At 40.1% G+C, this 12,236-nt stretch overlaps 1 protein-coding gene across 3 annotated transcripts in view; it reads right to left on the minus strand.

The window, feature by feature from the left end:
* Positions 1 to 12,236, minus strand: part of DACH2 (dachshund family transcription factor 2) — a 315,443-nt gene that overhangs the window by 18,266 nt on the left and 284,941 nt on the right. For all 3 annotated transcript variants that reach the window (XM_075513257.1, XM_075513256.1, XM_075513258.1), the window contains one exon: positions 418 to 563. In XM_075513257.1, the coding sequence (XP_075369372.1) occupies positions 418 to 563 (146 nt within the window). The remainder of the gene's footprint in view (positions 1 to 417; positions 564 to 12,236) is intronic.

The following is a 12,236-nucleotide window of genomic DNA, read 5'->3' on the forward strand; positions in this document are numbered from 1 at the left end:
CCCATAGACCTGGAATGCAACTGGGCATCTGAAGTAGCTAAATGTTATATATGAGCAATTTTGTGGCATGGAATCATTCAGTATAGTTTTTGCTAATTCATCCTACTGATGTGGATTATTACAAATGGAGTGCCATATCATTGCTGACCTCGGTCAACTGCAGGGAGAAGCAAAGGAGGAATAATGAGACTGGTGAATTTTAATATGACCATTATTGCCAACTATTAAGTCAAATAGACAATGTATGAAACCCTTTCACGATCGATAATGTCAGATAGTGGAAACCTAAGCATTACTTTAAATAAAAGAAATTAGCATTGCAGATACAAAATAGTTTCTGAAACTTTTTAAAGAGATTGAAAAAGAAACACATTTTATCTATTATGACATAGCCTGACCCTATAGAGAATAATTTACCTGAATGTTGGTTAATAGTGTTTCTACTGATGAAAGACCATCAGCAAAAAGAAATGGCGCCGGAAATCCAGGAGGCAAGGCCTGTCCAGCCAGTTGGACTTTATCTAAGGTTGGTTTCATTATTGGAATGGCAATTTGGACCTCTTCTGTAAAGATAGGTTTAAAAGCAACATCAGAAAGCATTGGAAATATAGGTAAATGTAATTTCTAGAAACTAGCATTCTGTTTACCTGGAAGTCAAAATACAAGCGCATTAGTAAAACTGACATAGTTTCAGTCTTTGGGCAGCTGTGATTGTTGCTAGGGTAATTTTGCAAAATAGTACAGAACAATAATAAATATACTGAAGCTGTAAGAGAGTATGGACTATTATATCTCAAATTCTACAGAATTATAACAGTATTACACAATTCATTAAACCTGAATGACCTTTCTTCATTCTATCATGTTTGCCATTCTGTGATGTGCATTTTTGTTGCTATAACCTTGACAAAATTCTAATCAAGAAATGCATCACATCTCTTTACTCCTTTAACGTTGTCCTTCCCATACTCAGCAGTAAATAATCTCCACTGAGTCATCCCCTCCTGCTTAGCTAGCACCAACTCCAGTTGTCAGTAAAGTGTCAGCACAGGTTTGCTTAACAAGTACCTTGCTACTGTCAGCCTTTCTAGTCACAGGCAGCAGCCAAAAATGCTTTGCCGAGTGATCTCTACCGGAGGTACAGAGCGAGCTGGGTGGTGGGGGGCACAGGAGCGGCCGGGCGGAGAGGGCGCGGCGGCACAGGGCCTCGCTCCTGCGATGTACTGCGCAGAACTAGATTGATGCGTCTCTTACAGACTGTAGAATGGGGACCTGGTAGCTTCCCCCTCGCTCGCTGTTTCAAATAGATCATGCTGTTATAGATCAAGCTGTGCACAGACAGTAGAAATGTGTAGCCGCAAAGAAACACCATCAGTAATTATTTTTCAAAAATCCTTTCAGTTTTGTGATTAATCAGTACTATCACCAATGAACTCACATTTTTGAGTAGGATAATTTAAACTTATTTTAGGACAGTAAATGTATCTCCTTCTCTCAGATCCCTATGAGTACTTCTTCCCCATGTATTCATTTGAAACATCAGGTTAATTGCTGAAAACCACAAAATTAAAATCTGCTAGCAGTCTTCAGAGCCAAACTCTGTACATTTCTTTTACTCTGAAATGTTAAAAAAGTATTTCTGTGTAACATTCCACGGAAAACCAGTCTATATATATTATGTTCCTGCACTTGCAGAAATCATGAACAGTATCTTCTCAGCAGTTGCTTTTTAGTAAAGCTTGCAACTAATGTAGTGACCGTAAGTTCATGATGCACGTGTTTTCTAAGGGCACCTGCACAGCCAGTCCTGATAGTTTCATTTGTTAAGTGTCTTCGTCATATTAAAGCCACGATTTACAATTAGACCATGCCATATTCAAAAGGCCTCCTTCTCCCACCTCTCTTATTAATAAAAAAATGAGCCAAAACCTCAGAAAGAATCTGACAACAACGAGCTAAGCCACGGCGTCTCTACAGCAGTACTATGACCTGCATGCTCCAAACTCCTGGATCTACTGAGCAGCAGGCACGTTTTGCTGTGTTTCTAAAACACACCTACTGACAACGAACCAGGAGCATTAGCAGTTTTCAACTATTCTCTGAAATCTCTGTTGAGGGAGTATTTTGTTTTCACTGTGTGAGTTCATTAAATGGAACATCTTTATAATGATTCTTCAGGACTAATAACAACAAAAGCCAGTAACCTCTACACCTCTTCATAGCTATCATTGCAGAGCTGTGTTCATGTAATTTAAATGATCCATTTAAAATAAAAAACGACTCTGGTTAACATACTCAGACCACGGAGTTCATGCTGATTCAGTTACACCATTTCTTATATTTAAATCTCTTGTATCAGTGGCAGGGTTTTTGAAATAAAGCGATTAGTTGTTGCGTATGATGACATCCAGAAATAATATCGAAGCCATGGAGTCACAAAAGACTAAACAGACGTGGCATTTGAAAAAGAAAGTAATACATGAAGTACGCATAACAAAACCATAGCTGCTTAGAAATCTCTACTATTTGGAGAGGAAAGTAATAACATTAAATTGGCCAAAAGGAAAATTACTATTGACTGTGAAGACAGGTTGCATGGTCTATGGTTTGTAATGTTACTGTACAGCAGATTGAAGTTTCAAAATAGTATTACTCTTCTTTAAAGAGATAGACACAGCTAAATTAGGTGCTGCTTGCTGCAGTGAGGATCAAATGCAAAAAGCATCATATTTCATCAGACCTAGTCAACACCAGGAAAATAAATAGAAATATAAGAGGTATGCAGGCAATGATTCATTTTGATAATCTGGCCCAAGAGAGACACATAGAGACAGCGCACAGATCTAAGCTTCTACCAAAAGACAAATAGGACACAGAGGGTGGGAATTGGGATGACAGTGTAGCAGAGGTCACATCGATTTTCAGCAGCAGTTTTCACACAGATGAGATAACCCTGGACTCTATTTGGCCCATTGTTCATATCCTACCTGTCCCAGAAGCAATAAATTTCCAGGTCCCAGAAAAAGGGCAGTAAAGAAGAAGGATTCTACTTATGACTTCTTATGATTAAGTTTTTGTGCTAACCAAACATGCTTTGCAGACCAAGGTCACATTGCATGTTAAAGTCCGTAATAGCTGAAAACTAGAAGAAGCATATTATGTTTTAGCGTATATGGGTGGAAACTGTCAAACCATTCATCATTTTTTTTTCTGATTGAAATCACACTCTGCAAAGATGAATGATAAATGCATTAGAAATCTATTTCAATCTTGTAATAGGTCTTCACATCTGAATGGTGTATACATCTTGTCCATATTCTGAGTAAGTGCACAGTTAGGCAGAAATTTATTAGCTAGACTGGAGAAATCATAATTGGTAAAGCAATTAAAAACAGCACGTGCTGGAAGCATTTTTTGTGGATTGTACCAAATGCATATCTCTAATAGAAAAAAAGATGTTGATTTAAGCATTTTGATTTTAAAGAACACTAAAAATATAAATGCTAAAAGCTGCACTCACACATATAGTACAACAGAATAAGCAAGAAATAAAGCTAGGACAACTACAATCTAACCAAGGACACAAACAACCTTTCTATTTATTGAAGCGAAGTGGGAACTACTTTTATTGAGCTTGTTTGTTAAACCTGCCATGCTTTTATAATAGCATTCAGGAATCCATTTAGAGTGCAGTCTTTTTATTTTAATTTCTAGCTGACATCCAGATGAATAGACAAAAGCAAGAATTATACTGCAGAGAAAGAAATACACAGTAAACACTAACAGTGAATGGAATATTATCCCGGGAAAGCACAGGGAAATCTGCTAGAAAGTTTCTTGTTCTTAATTCAATATACTAAAGTATTTCATCTTCTGTCTTCTGCCTAAGTTGCAGAAATAGAGATTGGAAAATGAAGCATCAACCTACGGACTAAACGCAGCACTGGGAACACGAGTAACGCGAATTGCTCCCTGCGTGACAGCGCATGGCCCAAACCAACAGGCAATTTTTATTTGCCAGCTGGTTTATATTGTTTCAGAAGGCATGTTTTTAAACCCATCATTCATGTACCTGATACACGTGACATGTCATATCCCGCTCAAAACACGGCAGAAATACTAAAGCTACAATTTACATATTGCCTAACACTAGGTTGACCACCAAGTTATTTCTTCACATACACTTCAAAACTTTATCTGTCTGGAGCTGTATAAGCATTACATGTAAACCTCACCTCAAATAGCTTATAGAATATAACTCATGCATAAAATAAATACGTGGCATATGGAGAAGAGAGTAACAATTTATACAAAATTTATAGTTATTAATCTGTTAGTTACTAACCAAGACATTTGATCTCAGAAAGCCTTCAGCCAGCGTTAATAAGATGGTTTTGAACATCGATGGCAGCTGGGTCACTCCTTTTTCCTGCCTGTGGCATACAATTTAGAAACCTAAGGACTAAAATGGTTTATCGCAATTATAATTCTTTGAGCTTCATATCTGAGTGATGGGGATTACATTCAATGGCCCATAGTTACAAAAGAACAGCCTAGACACTCTAATGGACCTTTTTGACCTTTCATAAAATAAAAGAGAGGATCTGCAACACCAGCTGAGTTGTACATGCTACTCATCTCTGAAAATAAGATGCTACGTTTTTATTTGAAATCGCATTATTTGCCCGAAGATCTTACAAAATCACCCAAACCAATATATTTTTATAGTGGCAAGAGGTCCCTTGACTTCTAGTTGTGTACCTACTTCACAACAACGGTGATAGGCAGCGGTGTCCGAACATGGGCATTTTGACAGAATTAGGGCCCAAAGTCTAATTTTTGACTGCAAAAAGCAGTTTTCCAAAAAAGTGAGACTTCTCATTTTAATTTTAAACCTTGGCAACTTCTGTGTTGCTTAACTAGAAACTAGTAGAATTTTTTTTCTTTTACAATAAGGTAAGTACGAAAAACCTGTAATCTGAAGCATTGTTTATTTCAAATATTTTGTATCTGTAAGCCTGCAAGGACAGGGTTATCTGTCTTCAGTGTCTTAATAACTCTGAAAACCCTCCATAAACCTCTGTCTGCCTTTTTCTCCCTCACTCATTGCTGCTCTGCCCGGAGCTGAGCACTCCTGTTTGTCAGTGAGAAAAGAGATACCTCCTCCTAACCTGGCACCAATCAGACTTAGAAATTTACTGCTTTAACCTTGTGATTCAGGTGCCAAATTTAAAGTCACTGCTGTTTTTCTTAATTACAGTCCCTGAATGAACAGGGTCAATGAATGCAATTGGGGAGTAGCTGATTAATCCAGTGCAGTAGCTTTAAATCAGACTTTATTTCATTTTCAAATGATTGATACCACTTGATAGCACACAAGCATTTTTCACTACTGAGCTTTGCCATAAAAAAACTTCACTTTAAAAATAGTATCTAATCATTATATATACATTTCTAGGCTGCCTTAAAAGCTTTTGGAAACTACCGAAACCAGTAACATCAACTATGCTCCGCCTCACAGTATTCGCGTCTAAGCTGGTTCTCACCTACGCACTCTGAAATCAATCGCTTTTGTCCTAAAAAAGTGTTTAATAAAACCTTTTCATTGTTTTCAACAGGGGCAAAAAGTAGAGCATGTCTGTTACATTTAGAGCAATGTGCTGGCTTAGGAAAAACTGAGTATTTGGAGTAGTAAAAAAAAAAAGAGAAAGCAAACTGCGCAAGCAACGCGTTCACCACCTTTCCATAGACCCGTTCTGAGGAATGACGAGGGTGTGTTTTCCTGAAGGACGTCATAAAGCAGGAACTTAGTGTTTGAACAGGAGAAGGCAGAAAGCAGAGAAATTAAAACTTCACTAGAAAAGGCTGAAATTACAGCTTACAAATTGTCTTTACCTGTGCACTTTATCAAGAGGTGCTTTATCAAGATACAGCTTTGACATTTTCATCAATGTACTCTCATTAATACCACAGAAAATTATACCTATTTATAACTTCAACATATTTACAATATCCTCTGATGTTCACATGGCACTGACAGTAAAAACACCTGAAAATATCTTATTAATTCAAACTGTAAAAAAAAGAACCTGAGTTAGATGAGATACTAGGTTTGCAATAATAAAAAATGAAATTGAGAAGTGCAGTAAATAACTAGCCAGAGATCAGAACTGAAGTGTTTCATTGCAAGTAACTTCAGTCTAAAGTGCAATACGTACAGATCAAGAAAAACAAATGCAACTGATGTCACCTGATTAAATTCCGTTCATTAAGGAGAACCATAAGTACCATTAAGGCTACTAATAAATATATAAAAAGCCTTCAAAAATGCTATATTTTATATTCACAACAATTATTTACAATTTATAGTTTGTCTGTGTTATTATTATACTTGCTTTCTCCTATGAGCTGCTCCTCAGGCAGGTTTTCGTAATGTGGATTCCAAAACATTTAAAGTTGTTCTGTGCTTTAAGTTGCTTCTTAATCTATGTAGAAGCTTAAGTACTATTGATCTGCATTTTCCATATGGCAATTTAAAGTAACTAGTTACTTTCAGCTAGTAATAGTACCCTGTCATTCCTCACACCGACAAGAAGCATGATTTCTACTGACAATAGAGAAAAGTGGAAATGTGAACTATTCAATAAAAGGCTAGTAATAAAATTACTGTGGCGTGCAAGAAAGGAGGAAAATGAAACAAAATAAACAAAATCCTCCTCGTGGCCATCATCAAGAGGTTATAAATTTTTTCTCAGCTAACTCTCCTATTAACATTCACAAAGGTTTTTTTTTTTGTGGTGATTTTTAAGCATCACTGTAGTCTGACTGTTCTTCTACTGAGATTTTAAACTGTCAGATGAGGATGGGTAGGAGGAACTTGCCAAGAAAAAAAAAAAGATTCTTCAATTTTCTTGGCGGATTCAGCTTTTCCCTATTAATGTTGAGATTATTTCTTCAACTATTTTATTGCAAATATTTATGACTCCATATGGAACAACAGATGTTGAAGGGAAGGGATAGCAGAAAAGACTTCATTTTCAGCAATTACCCTGGTACTTGTTGTCATACTGTAGGTGTTCTTAGTGCATCTATTTTACATACCACCCTGTCCTTTCACACACTGCAAAAATGTCAGTTTGGATAATTAATGTAATAACTTTAGTCCAAATCATTTCCACAATATTCATTTATGAAAAAAAATATAAATAGGACAACAGGAGGAAGAAATCAGGAAGGAAGGGGGAAGATAGGAATTGCTTTCCCAGTCCTTCTGGAATATCTGATCAGGAATCGGTTTCTTGCAAAGCTGCATTAGGTCCTTAATACAAAATCTCTCCTTTTTCCTTAGAGACAGATTCCGGTGACTGCCACCAAGAAGAGAAATCATACAAGAAACTGAAAAAGCTATCCAAGAAGCAGTACAATAAATAGTAAAATTATTGCATAAGAAAGGTGAAGAAACACGGGCCGGGTGTGATGAAGATAAATAGGAACAGGTTGATGGTGTTCAAGCTGAAGAAATGCCCGGTAACTGAACTGTCAGGCTACCAGCACAGGCAGCCAGAGCTGGCTGGAGAATAGCAGTGCCCCCAGGCAGACGGCGAGGTCCCCTCGCAGGCAGAATCGCGCCTGCTCTGCCACGTCCTCAGGCAGCACGTGCAAGCCAGCTCCTGGCCCAACACAACTGCGATTAGTGAGGCATCACGCTCAGATTAATAAACCGTGCTTTAGCGTGTATCCAACAGCCGTGCATGGGGGAGCTGGGAAGGAGGGGGAGGGAGAAGGGTAATAACTCAATCCCAGCGCCATGCTAACTGCAGCTACACGGCTTCGGGACAGGAGGTAGCTCCCAGTCGGCGTAACCTGCAGAACGGGCAGGAGAAGCTGGCAGCTGCCTGCAAAAGTCACCTACACAGGTCTGCCTGAAGGGTGAGGCGCACTGTCGTGGGCAACGCTCTGCCGACACCATGTACGTCTGTAAACGCAGTACTCAAGAACTCAAGAACTGACAAGCAACACCGTGTACCCAGAAAAAGGCCTTCTGTGCCTCTACAGTTAGGCAATCTCTTTCATGTCCTACTCATTGTAATAAAAATATACAATGTGCTTTTCAATAATTTTCATCATCTACTCCCTTTATTGCAGTATTTGGTAGTATAACCAATAACTTGAAACAGATCTCGTTAGAAAGATTCCATTTTTTCCTATTCACAAAACTCCGATAACTATATAAATGCTGCCAGATAGCTGTGATCAGTGGGACCAAATTTTCACCACTATGGCACATACGCTTGTGTTCCCATTTTACACCTGAAAAACTCCACCTGCCTGCTAAAGCTGCAAACGTGCCACCAGGAAAGGCTTTTTTGAAGTTGTCTTCCTGGTCCAGGGAACTATTCAAATGTCAACTGTGCACACGCTAGGCGCAAAGTCTCTGTTCCTAATCTCAGGTGAAACCCGGCTGGAATCAAGACGCTCGTTGCCTTCTGGGGTCCAGGCAGTAAACCTAAGTCCTCTCCAGCCATAAGCAAATCTAAAGGCATACAGAATTGAGCAATAAGGAATGATGTTATTCCCTGACGTCAAAGCTTGCTGATCACCAGCAGAGCTGATTGGTAGCCATGGAGCCAGCTGCGGGGCACTGGGTGCCATCAGAATAAGGTAAAGGAACTCTAAACCTCAAAGTTAGTAAGTATAAATATTTTTGTAATGGGTTTGTCTTCTGTAAGATTATACCCAGTTAATACTATCTAGATATTATAAATAGTTATGCATTATATGATTTATGCTAACATAGTAATTATTACACACAAGATAATTAATCTCTTAATATATTTTAAAACAGTACCAAACTAGTATCAACAATATTACTGTTGAGTTCAATTTCTTAAAGTACATGTATAACCAGCAGTTAAGTCCTCCAAATATTTGAAGCAGGCAGAGTACTCCGTTTCTTGGATATTCCTGGATAATTATTCCTGCTTTATTAAGGTTTATTTTACAACTGTGTAAAATAGGTTATAAAGGACAATTCTGCTATTATGTCCTCCCCTGCTTAGGCTTAATAAATATTATATTCCACACCATCCATTAAAGCCAAGCAGTGGAGAAAATAGGAGTGGTAGTAATCTCCTCCACAGATGTAAAATACCTTTAATAAAATAAGGGTGTATAACAGTCAGGAACAAATTACTGAGGTCTGCTTTAATAAAATAGTACCCTTAAAGAAGTATTACTCTTAAGGTACTGACATTCCCACTGGTGATGCAGTGTATCCTTTCAAAGCAGTATAGCTTGTTAAAATGGCAAGATATCTTTTTGCAATAGAGTGTTTGTGTCCAGGCAGATACAAGGTTTGTATAGAATGCATCCAGGGAGCCATAAAACTGGTGGGAAACATATTTCTCTGTGGTATTTTAGTACTTCGAAAAATTCAATCACTGGGAAAAAATGTTTTGCTGTAAACATCTGAAGAGCCTTATAAAAGCAATGGCTTCCCACAGCACCTGCTTAAATAATTTTAAGAGGGAGTATGTCTTTGCTCATCTTCTAAAACTTGTAGAAAGCTTCTCCTATTAATTTCCCTGGCGCTGTCAGGCCAGGGCACTTTTAATCAGAAATAATTATGTGTGCAAGTGGGGGATGTTCACCAGCGGGATCTTTGCACTGTAGAAATAAGATGACTTTCAAAACTGATCGCTAGGAGAAATATGATTGCCTTAACAGGAAAATATACCCAGAAAGATGATCACCTTAAAAGTTTCCTTCTGAATGAATTATGAATTCTTCAGATGTCAACAAAGAAGTACTTATATATCACAGAATCACAGAATCGTATAGGTTGGAAAAGACCTTTAAGATCATCGAGTCCAACCGTAAACCTAACACTGCCAAGACCACCACTACACCATGTCCCTAAGCACCTCATCCAAACGTCCTTTAAATACCTCCAGAGATGGTGACTCCACCACTTCCCTGGGCAGCCTGTTCCAATGCTTGATAACCCTTTCAGTGAAGTAAAATTTCCTAATATCCAGTCTAAACCTCCCCTGGCACAACTTGAGGCCATTTCCTCTCGTCCTATCACTTGTTACTTGGGAGAAGAGACCGACCCCCACCTCTCTACACCCTCCTTTCAGGCAGTTGTAGAGAGCGATGAGGTCTCCCCTCAGCCTCCTTTTCTCCAGGCTGAACAACCCCGGTTCCCTCAGCCGCTCCTCATAAGACTTCTGCTCCAGACCCTTCACCAGCTTCGTTGCCCTTCTCTGGACACGCTATCCTAGTGTTTGAATTCAGTTCAATTACACGTGGATTTTATAAACCCTGATTATCAAGAAGCATGAGAACTTCATCCCTTTTTAATTTACCTTCCAACCGTTTTAAATCTACAGGTGAGCAGCAGTCCTGTGCTGTAGCTGTTACCAGTACGATTCCTGACACAGCCCTGTTGTAGACTTCCACGGAAAACTTCAGCCTTGCACCAGCTCCTCAGACCTTCCACGCCGCACACGGCCCGTCCTTCAGGCCCACCGCACGGGCAGAGGCACCGGGCCGCGGCACACCCCTGCCGCCTGCCTGCCCGCCCGGCGCCTGCCGCAGCAGCCGGGGTCCTGCACAAAACAGCACCCATCTCCCAGCCCGGGCTCAGCCAGCCCGCGGCGCGCAGCAGCCCTCCTACGTGCCGCCGTTCAGATTGTGCCGCTATCTCCCGCAAATATTAAAGGTTACAGAAATGAACCCTAATGCAACCAAGCCTCTCTCGGGCTCAGCAACGGTCAGAATTTGGCTTATCCCAGTCCTCCTCCACTCTTCCACTGAGAGGGCAAGTAATAGGCCCTCTGACAGAAATGTTGTCCTGGTGTATCGGTATTACATCTCAGTGACAGAATGATTAGACTCATATATAGCAGCATTACAGCAGCTCTCGGTGTGGAGAGCTGCATGTCCATAGCAACGTAGCACAACTCTTTGCCACCAAATAATTACATGATGCTCTGGGGAAAGACAAGTTTTCCTAGCACACAGCCAATCTATCAAAAGGGAAAACTCTTTCTGACCCAAATGGCAGCTGCGATCAGAGTATAAATGTAAGCTAACCACCAAGTAGTCCACATCCACTACTTTGCAACCTAATAACTGTTAAGTCTACTGCTGTCACTTATCCTGAGCTCTTTTAAAAGATCAAAGTCTGGGGAAAGGAAAGAAAGAGGAAAACTTTCTGCAGAAAGCAGCAGCTATCTGACATGAATGTACTGCATTCTCCCTTCAGATGGGCCGAGCGCTGCCTGGCTGCTGGGCAGGCGGGCAGCGGTGCTGCCACAGGCTCCAGGCCCCCGACCGTACAGGCCCAGCACCTCCTCGGTGACCACCTTGTTCGCAGTGACTCCCACTACATATCTGAGACAAAACATCACTTGTAAAAAAAGCGTGAAATTAAGTATTTAAACCACAAGAGGCTAATTCCAGGGTCCTGTGCTTTCCTCTACCCGTGACTAGTGCAGTGCAGGAGTACAATTCCCAGCAACCGCCCAGCAGTTTTCCGCTCTTCTCTCTGCCCCAGACCTCAAGCATCTGTGCCACCAACCTGAAGCAGCAAGATGCACCAAGTTATGCTCTGCCACAGAACGCGGCATATAGCAAAGTTTGGCAGTAAAGCCCTGTTGCTTAGGCTAATTTCATTAGTAACAGCCTAATATCAGCTGAAGGCAAAGCATAAAAGCTGGAGAACCGAGCAATGAAGATTTTTTTTTCCTCACAGCTGTGTGTGTGTACAACCCCATTCTTTTAGTGATTTGGCATTGCAAACCAATCACTCTAGGAAAATTTTGAGAAACTTCATGAACCTTTTCCCTCTAAATCACTAGAATTTATAGTAGACTTTAAGACAAACAAAAAATGCCACTGGTGTCTGCATTACTAAATAAAATCTACTAAATAGATTTTTGGATAAATCTCTTGGACTTACATGCTTCTCAACTAAAACCAAAATACAAATCAAAACAAATTACACAGAAACCCAGTACTCCAGACTTCTCGTGCATTCACAGACAGATTTCAAACCAGCCTCACATTTGGTTGGTGGCTGAAAAGTCCAACTTCATGGACCTGCCACTTTCTGTGCCTTCTAGATTTGGCAGCCGATGCCTGGAGAGGCGGTGAGGCACCCCAGCGAGCTCTGCAGCTGGCTCCCAAGGAAAAACAGAGAGGAGAGAAAATAGCAGCATCTTAAGCACCCT

This window comes from Mycteria americana, chromosome 10 (assembly GCF_035582795.1).
Source record: "Mycteria americana isolate JAX WOST 10 ecotype Jacksonville Zoo and Gardens chromosome 10, USCA_MyAme_1.0, whole genome shotgun sequence".
In the NCBI taxonomy this organism is placed as follows: Eukaryota; Metazoa; Chordata; class Aves; order Ciconiiformes; family Ciconiidae; genus Mycteria; species Mycteria americana.